This window comes from Chiloscyllium plagiosum, chromosome 14, assembly GCF_004010195.1.
Source record: "Chiloscyllium plagiosum isolate BGI_BamShark_2017 chromosome 14, ASM401019v2, whole genome shotgun sequence".
Lineage (NCBI taxonomy): Eukaryota > Metazoa > Chordata > Chondrichthyes > Orectolobiformes > Hemiscylliidae > Chiloscyllium > Chiloscyllium plagiosum.
The window spans coordinates 6522125-6533588 of record NC_057723.1 but is presented as its reverse complement, the minus strand read 5'-3'; the positions used below and the strand labels follow the sequence as shown (position 1 = coordinate 6533588).

The 11464-nt window shown below is 50.5% G+C and overlaps 1 protein-coding gene across 1 annotated transcript in view; it reads left to right on the top strand.

Annotated features, from left to right (window-relative positions):
• The first annotated feature begins 526 nt into the window (after window positions 1–526).
• The window catches only part of LOC122556978 (annexin A6-like), a 27798-nt gene continuing 16860 nt past the window's right edge, over window positions 527–11464 (top strand). Inside the window, exons 1-2 of the mRNA XM_043704212.1 lie at window positions 527–644; window positions 998–1077. Coding sequence (XP_043560147.1) covers window positions 527–644; window positions 998–1077 — 198 coding nt within the window. The remainder of the gene's footprint in view (window positions 645–997; window positions 1078–11464) is intronic.

The following is an 11464-nucleotide window of genomic DNA, read 5'->3' as shown; positions in this document are numbered from 1 at the left end:
AGCAGATTCCCTTCCTGGAAGGACGTCAGTGAACCTGACAGGATTTTCCAACAGTTGGCAGTGGTTGCATGCTCACCATTTCACTGCTAATTTCGGATTTGAATTGATTTCTAATGTAACCCTCTGCCGTGTGGGAGACATGTCCCAGAGCGTTAGACTGAGGTTCTGGATTGTTGGTCTCAGACTAGCAGTTGGTATCGCCCTCCCTTTCAATCTGTGACCTGTTCCAGGAAAGACAGGTTCCTGTAAAACTAATGTAAGCACAGGATTTGTCCAATTTGTGGCTCCCCAGTGCCTAAGCTGTTGAGGGACCTACAGAAAACGATGAAGTAATGATGGGGGGAGGGAGGGAGAAAGGAGGGTGTGAATCTGTTTCTGTCATACCTGCTGAGGGACACATCATGGTTCCAATAACATCCCCCCTCCTCCCCCCGAGTCCCGCCCCTGGCTGGGAAAAGCCAATCAAACGGGCAAATGGGACACAGGGCCCCAACTCATCTTGTGTAATTACAAATGGAGGACCAGTATGACCCAGAACAACACAGTACGACCCAGTACAACCCAGTATGACCCAGTACAACCCAATATGACCCAGAACAACCCGGTACGACCCAGTACAACCCAGTATGACCCAGAACAACACAGTACGACCTAGTACAACCCAGTATGACCCAATACAGCCCAGTATGATGTTGTACAACCCAATATGACCCAGTACGATCCAGTACGACCCAGTGTATTCGTCACTAAATATGACTGACTGGTTATTTTATTGCTTCCTTCTCTCTGGGGCTATTAAATAATTTGCAACTGCCCTGAGGCTCAGACCAGGGTTTGTTGACCAGGGTCAGCACTGCACAGGGTGGGCCTCTGGCCTGGATTCGACCCTCGGGGAGGGGAGCCTGTCACCTTTTAACCCAGGGCTGATAGTGCAACAACGATCCCATTACTGATAACTTGTGTTGTTGTGGTAACCTCATCTGCCTTTTCTCCACAGCCTACCACAAGAGTTTAGAGGATGACGTAAGCTTGGATACGTCTGGCCACTTTAAGAGACTCCTGATTTCACTGATTCAGGTACAAACTCCTGGAATGCTCTCGAAACAATCTTTACACCAATGGGATTAGAATTACATTAGAGTCGTGGAAGTCCACAGTGTGGGAAAGAAGGCCATTTGGCCCATTGAGTCTGCATTGGTAAGAAACAGCCATCTAACTATTCTCATCCCATTTCCCAGCAGTTGGCCAATAGCCTTGTGTGCTTTCACATCATAGATTCCCTACAGTGTGGAGACAGGCTCTTCGGCCCAACAAGGCCACACTGACCCTCCGCAGAGTAGCCCACCCAGACGTATTCCCCTACCCTATATTTACCCCTGACTAATGCACCTAACCTGAACATTCTAGCATGGCCAATCCATCCTAAGCTACACATCTTTGGACTGTGGGAGGAAACCGGAGCACCCGGAGGAAACCCACACAGACACGGGGAAAATGTGCAAACTCCACACAGACAGTTGCCTGAGGCCGGAATCGAACCCAGGTCTCTCGCACTCTGAGGCAGCAGTGCTAACCACTGAGCCACCGTGCCACAGACTCTGGCCTCACAAGTGTACATCAAAATCCTTCTTCAATGTGATGTGGATTTCTGCCTCCCCCCCCCCCCCCCCCCCCCCCCCCTAACAGGCAAATTCCCACCACCCTCTGCGTGCAAAAGCTTTCCCTCTCATTCCCTTTAAACTTCCTGCCCCTGACCTTAAGTCTATACCCTATGACCCCCGATGCAACTGTCACTGATCCAGACACCAGAGAGAAAAGTTTCTTTGTGTTCACCTGTGTCCCTCGTTATTGTAAACATCTTAATCGTGACCCACACCCCCCCAACCCCACCTCAGTCTCTTCTGCTTGTAAGGAAAGGAACCCCAGCCTGTCCAATCTATCCCTAGACCAGACAACGTTCTGGTAAATCTCCCCGTCCCCTGTCCAGTGCTATCACATCCCTCCTATAATGTAGGTTCCAGAACTACACGCAGTACTCTCGCTGTGGCCTAACCAACTTTGTACACAGCTTCACTGTAACTTTCCTGTTTTTAAGGTCTATGCATCAGGCAAAAAAAAAACAAGTGTTCTAAATCCTTCTTTAACACTTCATCTACCTGGCCGGCTCCCTTAAGGGTGGGGTGTTGTTCGGAGGGTCAGTGCGTACTTGATGGGCCGATTGGCCTTCTCCCATGTTGCATTGAATTGAATTTATTGTCACGTGTACCGAGGCACAGTGAAAAGCTTTGTTTTGCAAGCAATACAGGCAGATCACAGAGTTAAGTAGCATAGATAGTAAATAATATGTAAACAGCGGCAAAACAAAAACACAGGTACAGGCGAATGTTAAGAGTTTGTGAGTCCATTCAGTATTCTAACAACAGTTGGGCAGAAACTGTTTTGAAACCGGCTGGTGCGTGTGTTCCGGCTTCTGTACCTTCTCCCCGATGGTAGAGGTTGTAGAAAAATATTGCCAGGGTGGGATGGGTCTTTGAGAATGCTGGCGGCCTTTCCTTGACAGATTGTAAAGATTCTATGATTCTGTGATTTCCAGAGTCATAGGTATGTGTCTGAGACCAGAGGGCATAGGTTAAAGGTGAGGATCAAGTAGTTTAGAGGAGATCTGAGAAAGGTAGTGAAGGAGGTGTTTGGTACGCTTGTCATTATTGGTCAGAGTATTGAGTACAGGAATTGGGAGGTCATGTTGCGGCTGTACAGGACATTGGTTAGGCCACTGTTGGAATATTGCGTGCAATTGTGGTCTCCTTCCTATTGGGAAGATGATGTGAAACTTGAAAGGGTTCAGAAAAGATTTACAAGGACACTACCAGGGTTGGAGGGGTTGAGTGAGAGGGAGAGGCTGAACAGGCTGGGGCTGTTTTCCCTGCAGTGTCGGAGGCTGAGGGGTGAGCTTATAGAGGTTTATAAAATCATGAGGGGCATGGATAGGATATATAGACAAGGTCTCTTCCCTGGGGTGGGGAGCCCAGAACTAGAGGGCATAGGTTTAGGGTGAGAGGGGAAAGATAAGGAAGAGACCTAAGGGGCAACTGTTTCACTCAGAGAGTGGTTTGTGTGTGGAATGAGCTGCCAGAGGGAATGATGGAGTCAAAAAGCTGCAGATGCTGGAATCCAAGGTAGACAAGCAGGAGGCTGGAAGAACACAGCAAGCCAGGCAGCATCAGGGGGTGGAGAAGTTCACATTTTGGGTGTAACTATTCTTCAGGACTGGTCCAGAGGAAGTGATGGAGGTTGATGCAATTTCACCATTTAAAAGGCATCTGGGCCAATTGCTGGCAAACGGGACAAGGTAAATTTAAGATATCTGGTCGTCATAGACGGGTTATACCAAAGGGTCTGTTTTTGTGCTGTACATCTCTATGATTCTATGACACTAACTGATCCAAATGTTTTTTTTAAATGTTGTAACGGTGTCCACATCCACCACTTCCTCAGGAAGTTCATTCCCTACCCAAACCACTCTGTGCGTCAAAAGCAAAATTGCCCCTCAGATCTTTTTCAAATGTTTCCCCTCTGGCCTTAAGAATAAGTCGCCTGGTCTTGAAATCCCCCACCCTTAGGGAAAATAGCAGGTGTCTTTCCCTATCTATACCTCTCAGAATTTAATAAACCTCTATAAGGTCACCCCTCAGCCTCCTGTGCTCCAGTTAAAATAGTTCCAGCCCCTCCAACCTCTCCTTATAACTCAAACCATCCATACCTGGTAACACCCTGGTAAATCTTTTTCTGAATCCTCTCCAGTTTAATAATATCCTTCCTGTAATTCCTGACAGTAAATTCTGTGAGCTGCAGGCTCAGGATGTGGCCACTGGGTGTCGCTGGCACTCTCTCAAAACCTTCCTATAGCTGGGGAGTGCCTGAGTACCTGGGAGCCTCACTGCTACAGGGAGCCTGGATGGTACAGAGTTCCCCAACTCTCTCGGATTGTCCTGGAGTTTAGGAAACAGAAATTGAAATGTTTTAGACACTACTGGAGCAGGACCTCTGAGGGCCTTTTCAAACAAAAGTCAAGTATTATTTTTCTTAAATATGTTTTATTTCTGGAATAATTCTGAGACTGCACGCATTGTCGAATGAAATGAAAACAAAAGAGTTTGGAATGTGCTGAAGTCATGTAAGGCTTGATATCACAGAAAATTATTTTTATATCGGAGAGGCTGGCCTAGGGGAGCCCAGTGCATAGAGTCATAGAGAAACAGACCCTTCGGTTCAACTCGTCCATGCTGACCAGATATCCTAATCTAATCTAGTCCTATTTGTCAGCACTTGGCCCAGATCCCTCTAAACCCTTCATATTCATGTACCCATCCAGATGCCTTTTATAGGAAAGATGTGGATACTTTGGAGAGGGTTCAGACGAGGTTTACAAAGATGCTGCTGGAATGGAGGGCTTATCTTATGAAGAGAGTTTGACTGAGCTCTGACTTTTTTCATTGGAAAAAAGGGAGAGAGGGGACCTAATTGAGGTGTACAAGATAGTGAGAGGCATAGATAGAGTCGATAGCCAGAGACTATTTCCCAGGGCAGAAATGACTAACACGAGGGATCATAGTTTTAAGCTGTTTGGCGGAAAGTATAGAGGGGATGTCAGAGGCGGGTTCCTTACACAGAGAGTTGTGAGAGCATGGAATGCATTGCGAGCAGCAGTTGTGGAAGCGAGGTCATTGGGGATATTTAAGAGACTGCTGGACACGCATATGGTCACAGAAATTTGAGGGTTCGTACATTAGGTTTACCTTACATGAGGATCAATGGTCGGCACAACATCGTGGGCTGAAGGGCCTATTCTGTGCTGTACTGTTCTATGTTCTATGTTCTAAATGTTGTAATTGTACCGGCCTCCATCATTTCCTCTGGCAGCTCATTCCATACACGTACCACCCACTGTGTGAAAAAGTTACCCCTCAGGTTCCTTTTAAATCTCTCCCCTTGACCCTACCCACACTAGTTTTGGATTCCCCTACCCTGAGAAAAAGACTTTGACTATTCACCCTATCCATGCCCCTCATGATTTTGTAAACCTCTATAAGGTCACCCCTCAGCCTCTAACACTCCAGGGAAAACAGCCCCAGCCTATTCAGTCTCTCCCTATAGCTCAAACCCTCCAAACCCAGCAACATCCTTGTAAATCGTTTCAGACCCCTTTAAGGTTTCACAACCTGGTCCTTTGTTGTGAATGGAATTGAATGATGTTCAACTCAACCGCATTCAATTGTATCAAACCAGAGACACTCAAACCATCTAACGTTAGAACTAAAAGGTGTCTCAGTTCTCTTCAAAGTTTCTTGCTAAAAATGCCTCAAACTCCGTTTCTCTCCTGTCCTCACGGGAGCTAATTCCTCCGAAGGAGCCTTGTGAAGGGAGGAGGCTAATCAGCCCCTCAAACCAGCTCTGCTGTTCAATTAGATTCATGGACTCTACTCGATTTAGCTGGCTCGGTTCCTTAGCTCTTAACATTCATATCAATATCAATATGGATCAAGCTTTGATTTGGAAATTTAATTTGACCTGTGACCTTGATGGTTTTTGGTGAGGCAGGGGGTGAGGTTTATGTGAAGAATCATTTGCTCATCCCGAGGTAGCACAGCATTCATTGGAGAATCGAAGCCTCACCTGGACTCGCTTTCACAGATGAAACAATTTCTGCCCCTTTTACACTTTTGTAATCACCTTGAGCAGTTGTGGCTCAGTGACTGTTTCTGACCTACTAGGTCCTGGGCTCAAGTCCCACTGCAGTACTGAGGGAGTGCTGCACTGTCAGTGTCAGTGCTGAGGGAGTGCTGCACTGTCAGAGAGTCAGTACTCAGGGAGTGCTGCACGGTCGGAGGGTCAGTACCGAGGGAGTGCCGCCCTGTCAGAGGGTCAGTACTCAGGGAGTGCTGCACGGTAGACGGTCAGTACCGAGGGAGTGCCGCCCTGTCAGAGGGTCAGTACTCAGGGAGTGCTGCACTGTCAGAGGGTCAGTACTGAGGGATTGCCGCACTGTCAGAGGGTCAGTACTGTGGGAGTGCTGCACTGTTGAAGGGTCAGTACTCAGGGAGTGCCGCACTGTCAGAGGGTCAGTGCTGAGGGTGTGATGCACTGTCAGGGGGTCAGTACTGAGGGAGTGCCGCACTGTCAGTGTCAGTACTGAGGGAGTGCTGCACGGTCGGAGGGTCAGTACCGAGGGAGTGCCGCACTGTCGGAGGGTCAGGACTGAGGGATTGCCACCCTGTCGGAGGATCAGTACTGAGGGAGTGCCTCACTGTCCGAGGGTCAGTACTGAGGGAGTGCTGCACTGTCAGAGGGCCAGTACTGAGGCAGCGCTGCATTGTCAGAGGGTCACTACTGAGGGAGTGCTGCACTGTCATAGGGTCAGTACTGAGGGAGTGCTGCACTGTTGGAGGGTCAGTACTCAGGGAGTAAGTGAGGTCTGCAGATGCTGGAGATCAAAGTTGAAACTTTATTGCTGGAACAGCACAGCAGGTCAGGCAGCATCCAGGGAACAGGAGATTCGACGTTTCGGGCACAGGCACTTCTTCAGGAATTCCTGAAGAAGGGCCTGTGCCCGAAACGTCGAATCTCCTGTTCCCTGGATGCTGCCTGACCTGCTGTGCTGTTCCAGCAATAAAGTTTCAACCAGTACTCAGGGAGTGCCACACTGTCAGAGGGTCAGTAGTGAGGGAGTGCCACACTGGCGGAGGGTAAGTAGTGAGGGAGTGCCACACTAGCGGAGGGTCAGTACTGAGGGAGTGCTGCACTGTCAGAGAGTCAGTACTGAGGGAGTGCCGCACTGTCCGAGGGTCAGTACTGAGGGAGGGCTGCACTGTCAGAGGGTCAGTGCTGAGGGAGTACTGCACTGTCAGAGGGTCAATACTGAGGGAGGGCTGCACTGTTAGAGGGTCAGTACTGAGGGAGTGACACAATGTCAGAGGGTTAATACTGAGGTAGTGCCGCACTGTCAGAGGGTCAGTGCTGAGGGAGTGCTGCACTGTCAGAGGGTCAGTACTGAGGGAGTGCTGCACTGTCGGAGGGTCAGTGCTGAGGGAGTGCTGCACTGTCGGAGGGTCAGTACTGAGGGAGTGCTGCACTGTCGGAGGGTCAGTGCTGAGGGAGTGCTGCACTATCAGGATGTCAGTACTGAGGGAGTGCTGCACTGTCAAAAGGTCAGTACTGAGGGAATGCCACACTGTCGGAGGGTCAGTACTGAGGGAGTGGCACACTGTCAGAGGGTCAGTACCGAGTCAGTGCTGAGGGAGTGCTGCACTGTCAGAGGGTCAGTACTGAGGGAGTGCTGCACTGTCGGAGGGTCAGTGCTGCACTGTCAGAGGGTCAGTACTGAAGGAGCGCCGCACTGTCGGAGGGGCAGTGCTGAGGGAGTGCTGCACTGTCGGAGGGTCAGTGCTGAGGGAGTGCTGCACTGTCGGAGGGTCATTGCTGAGGGTGTGTTGCACTGTCGGAGGGTCAGTGCTGAGGGAGTGCTGCAATGTCAGAGTGTCAGTACTGAGGGATTGACACAATGTCAGAGGGTTAATACTGAGGTAGTGCCGCACTGTCAGAGGGTCAGTACTGAGGGAGTGCTGCACTGTCAAAAGGTCAGTGCTGAGGGACTGCTGCACTGTCGGAGGGACAATGCTGAGGGAGTGCCGCACCGTCAGAGGGTCTGTACCAAAGAAGTGCTGCACTGTCGGAGGGTCAGTGCTGAGGGAGTGCCGCACTGTCAGAGTATCAGTACTGAGAGAGTGCTGCACTGTCAGAGGGTCAGTACTGACGGAGTGCTGCACTGTCAGAGGGTCAGTGCTGAAGGAGTACTGCACTGTCAGAGGGTCAGTGCTGAAGGAGTACTGCACTGTCAGAGGGTCTGTACCAAGGAAGTGCTGCACTGTCGGAGGGTCAGTGCTGAGGGTGTGCTGCACTGTCTTAGGGTCAGTGCTAACGGAGTGCTGCACTGTCGGAGGGTCAGTGCTGAGGGAATGCTGCACTATCAGAGGGTCTGTACCAAGGAAGTGCTACACTGTCAGAGGGTCAGTGCTGAAGGAGTACTGCGCTGTCAGAGGTTTAGTACTGAGGGAGTGCTGCACTGTCAGAGGGTCAGTGCTGAGGGTGTGCTGCACTGTCTTAGGGTCAGTGCTGAGGGAGTGCTGCACTGTCGGAGGGTCAGTGCTGAGGGAGTACTGCACTATCAGAATGTCAGTACTGAGGGAATGCCACACTGTCGGAGGGTCAGTACTGAGGGAGTGGCACACTGTCAGAGGGTCAGTACTGAGTCAGTGCTAAGGGAGTGCTGCACTGTCAGAGGGTCAGTGTTGAGGGAGAGCTGCACTGTCGGAGGGTCAATGCTGAGGGAGTGCCGCACTGTCTGAGGGTCAGTGCTGAGGGTGTGCCGCACTGTCGGAGGGTCAGTGCTGAGGGTGTGCCGCACTGTCGGAGGGTCAGTGCTGAGGGATTGTCGCACTGTCAGAGGGTCAATACTGAGGGAGTGCTGCACTGTCAGAGGGTCAGTACTGAGGGAGTGCTGCATTGTCGGAGAGTCAGGACTGAGGGATTGCTGCACTGTCAGAGGGACAGTACTGAGGGAGGTCTGCACTGTCAGAGGGTCAGTACTGAGGGAGTGCTGCACTGTCAGAGGGTCAGTGCTGAGGGAGTGCCGCACTGTCAGAGAGCCTGTACTGAGGGAGTGCTGCACTGTCGGAGGGTCAGTACTGAGGGAGTGCAGCACTGTTGGAGGGTCAGTACTGAGCGAGTGCTGCACTGTTGGAGGGTCAGTACTGAGGGAGTGCTGCACTGTTGGAGGGTCATTGCTAAGGGAGTGCTGCACTGTTGGAGGGTCATTGCTAAGGGAGTGCTGCACTGTTGGAGGTTCAGTACTGCGGGAGTGGCGCACTGTCAGAGTGTCAGTGCTGAGGGAGTGCTGGACTGTTGGAGGGTCAGTGCTGAGGGAGTGCTGCACTGTTGGAGGGTCATTGCTAAGGGAGTGCTGCACTGTTGGAGGGTCATTGCTAAGGGAGTGCTGCACTGTTGGAGGTTCAGTACTGCGGGAGTGGCGCACTGTCAGAGTGTCAGTACTGAGGGAGTGCTGGACTGTGGGAGGTTCAGTACTGAGGGAGTGCTGCACTGTCAGAGTGTCAGTACTGAGGGAGTGCTGGACTGTGGGAGGTCCAGTACTGAGGGAGTGATCCTGGCGGAGGGTGAACCATGTACTCCGGGTGTTTCGGAGTAAGCCGAGATGCCTCAGAATGAAACTGGGGACTGTCTTTCCAACGAGATCCTGAACCCGATGCTCTACCTGTTCATGCTGCTACGGTGCTGTTTTTGAACGGGAGAGGGGAAGTCTCCCTTGTGTCCTGGGTTAAGGTCAGAGCCATGCTAGCCTGTTTATTATCACATTATTAACCACATTCCTAAATCACAAACTAAAGTCTTGCCAGAATCCAGTCTGTGGATCTTGTGGAGATGACGAGGACAGTGTAACTGCCTATGTTCGATCATCACTGAATCATTTATAATGAGGGAAATCTGGGCCTGGTCGATAAAACCTTGCTGCATTGCACCTTTATGTCGCCCCCAGTTTCATTCTGAGGCATCTCGGCTTACTCCTTCCAACAGCACTTACCCTTCCTGGGGTCTGGTGCCTGGAGTTGAATTCTGGAGGGATCTCAGCAGAGCTCCGTACACCTGGAATGTAACATCTTAGGCATCACCCTGCATCATTGTGGAGATGAAGAGAGATGTGTGTTAACCTGTGTGATTGCCTTCATGCTCTGTTACTGTTCAGGGGGCTTTGGCTCCTCTCTGCACCTGCGCTTAAATAGCAACCCCTCCCATCCCTCCCAGTTCAGGTCTGGTGCCAGGCAGCAAATAGTCAGCATGGAGCTATTCCACCATGGAAGTTGGCATCATTTTGCAGTATTCCGGATCTAGCAGGGTCCTGGAAGACCGCCTTTGTTAATCCACCAAGTCTTAATCAAACCGTGACACTCAGTAACAGGCCAATACATTGCTCACCCTGACTCAACTCAGATTTTAAATGAACAATCTGACCTAGCATCAGTTTATTTAGAATCCGTACAGAATGGAAACAGGCCCTTTGGCCTAACAAGTCCACACTGACCCTCTGAAGAGTAACCCACCCAGACCCATTTCTCTACAGTTCCTCCTGACTAATGCACCTAACCTACACATCCCTGGACACTCTGGGCAATTTAGAATGGCCAATTCACCTGACCTGCACATCTTTGGATTGTGGGAGGAAACCAGAACACCCGTGGAAACCCACGCAGACGCGGGGAGAATGTGCAAACTCCACACAGACAGTCACCCGAGGGTGGAATTGAACCCAGGTCCCTGGTGCCGTGAGGCAGCAGTGCTAACCACTGAAATACTGTGTCATCCTCCCAGCTGTGAAAAAGTGTCTCAAACTGCAACCCAGTTTAACACCTAGAGCAGCCTCCTGAAGGATAAAAGGATGTTCCCAATGATCAGGAAGTCCATAGCCAGAGGGGTCACAGTGTAAGGATGCAGGGTAGGCCATTCAGGGCTGAGCTGAGGAGACATGTCTTCACCCAGGGAGTGGGGAGCCTGTGGGATTCTCTGCAACAGGAAGTGGTTGAGGCCAAAACATTGAATGTTTTCAGGAAGGAGTTAGATACAGTTCCTCGGGCTAAAGGGACTGTTTTCCCATGCTCCGAGTCAAAGGACATTCTGTGCGGAGATGGAGTAGGCAGATCGGAGGATCTCTACGTATGATCAATGTGCTCGAGGAGGTTGCTGTAGCAACGACCTCTCTGGTTTTAGTGAAGGTCGATCAGGCTGTTCCCGGGGAGTTCACTGGAGTTCACACAAATGAGGAAGGGGACCTTACAGACGCTTATAAAGTTCTAACGGGACTGGACAAGGTAGATGCAGGGAGGATGTTCCTGATGGTGGGTGTGTCCAGAATCAGAGATCACAGTGAGGATTCAGGGTAGACCATTTAGGATGGAGATGAGGAGACATGTCTTCACCCAGAGAGTGGTGAGCCTGTGGAATTCGTGACCACAGGAAGGGGTTGATGCCAAAACATTGAATGTATTCAGGAGGCGGCTTGATATAGCAGTTGGGACAAACGGGAATCGCAGGTTACGGAGAGAAAGCAGGATTAGGCTGTTGAGTTGGACAATCGGCCGTGACCGTGATGAATGGCAGAACAGGCTCAAAGGGCCGAATGGCCACCTCCTGCTCCTATCTTCTATGTTTCTATCTGACAATAGACAATAGACAATAGGTGCAGGAGTAGGCCATTCTGCCCTTCGAGCCTGCACCACCATTCAATATAATCATGGCTGATCATTCCTAATCAGTATCCTGTTCCTGCCTTATCTCCATAACCCTCGATTCCACTATCTTTGAGAGCTCTATCCAACTCTTCCTTAAATGAATCCAGAGA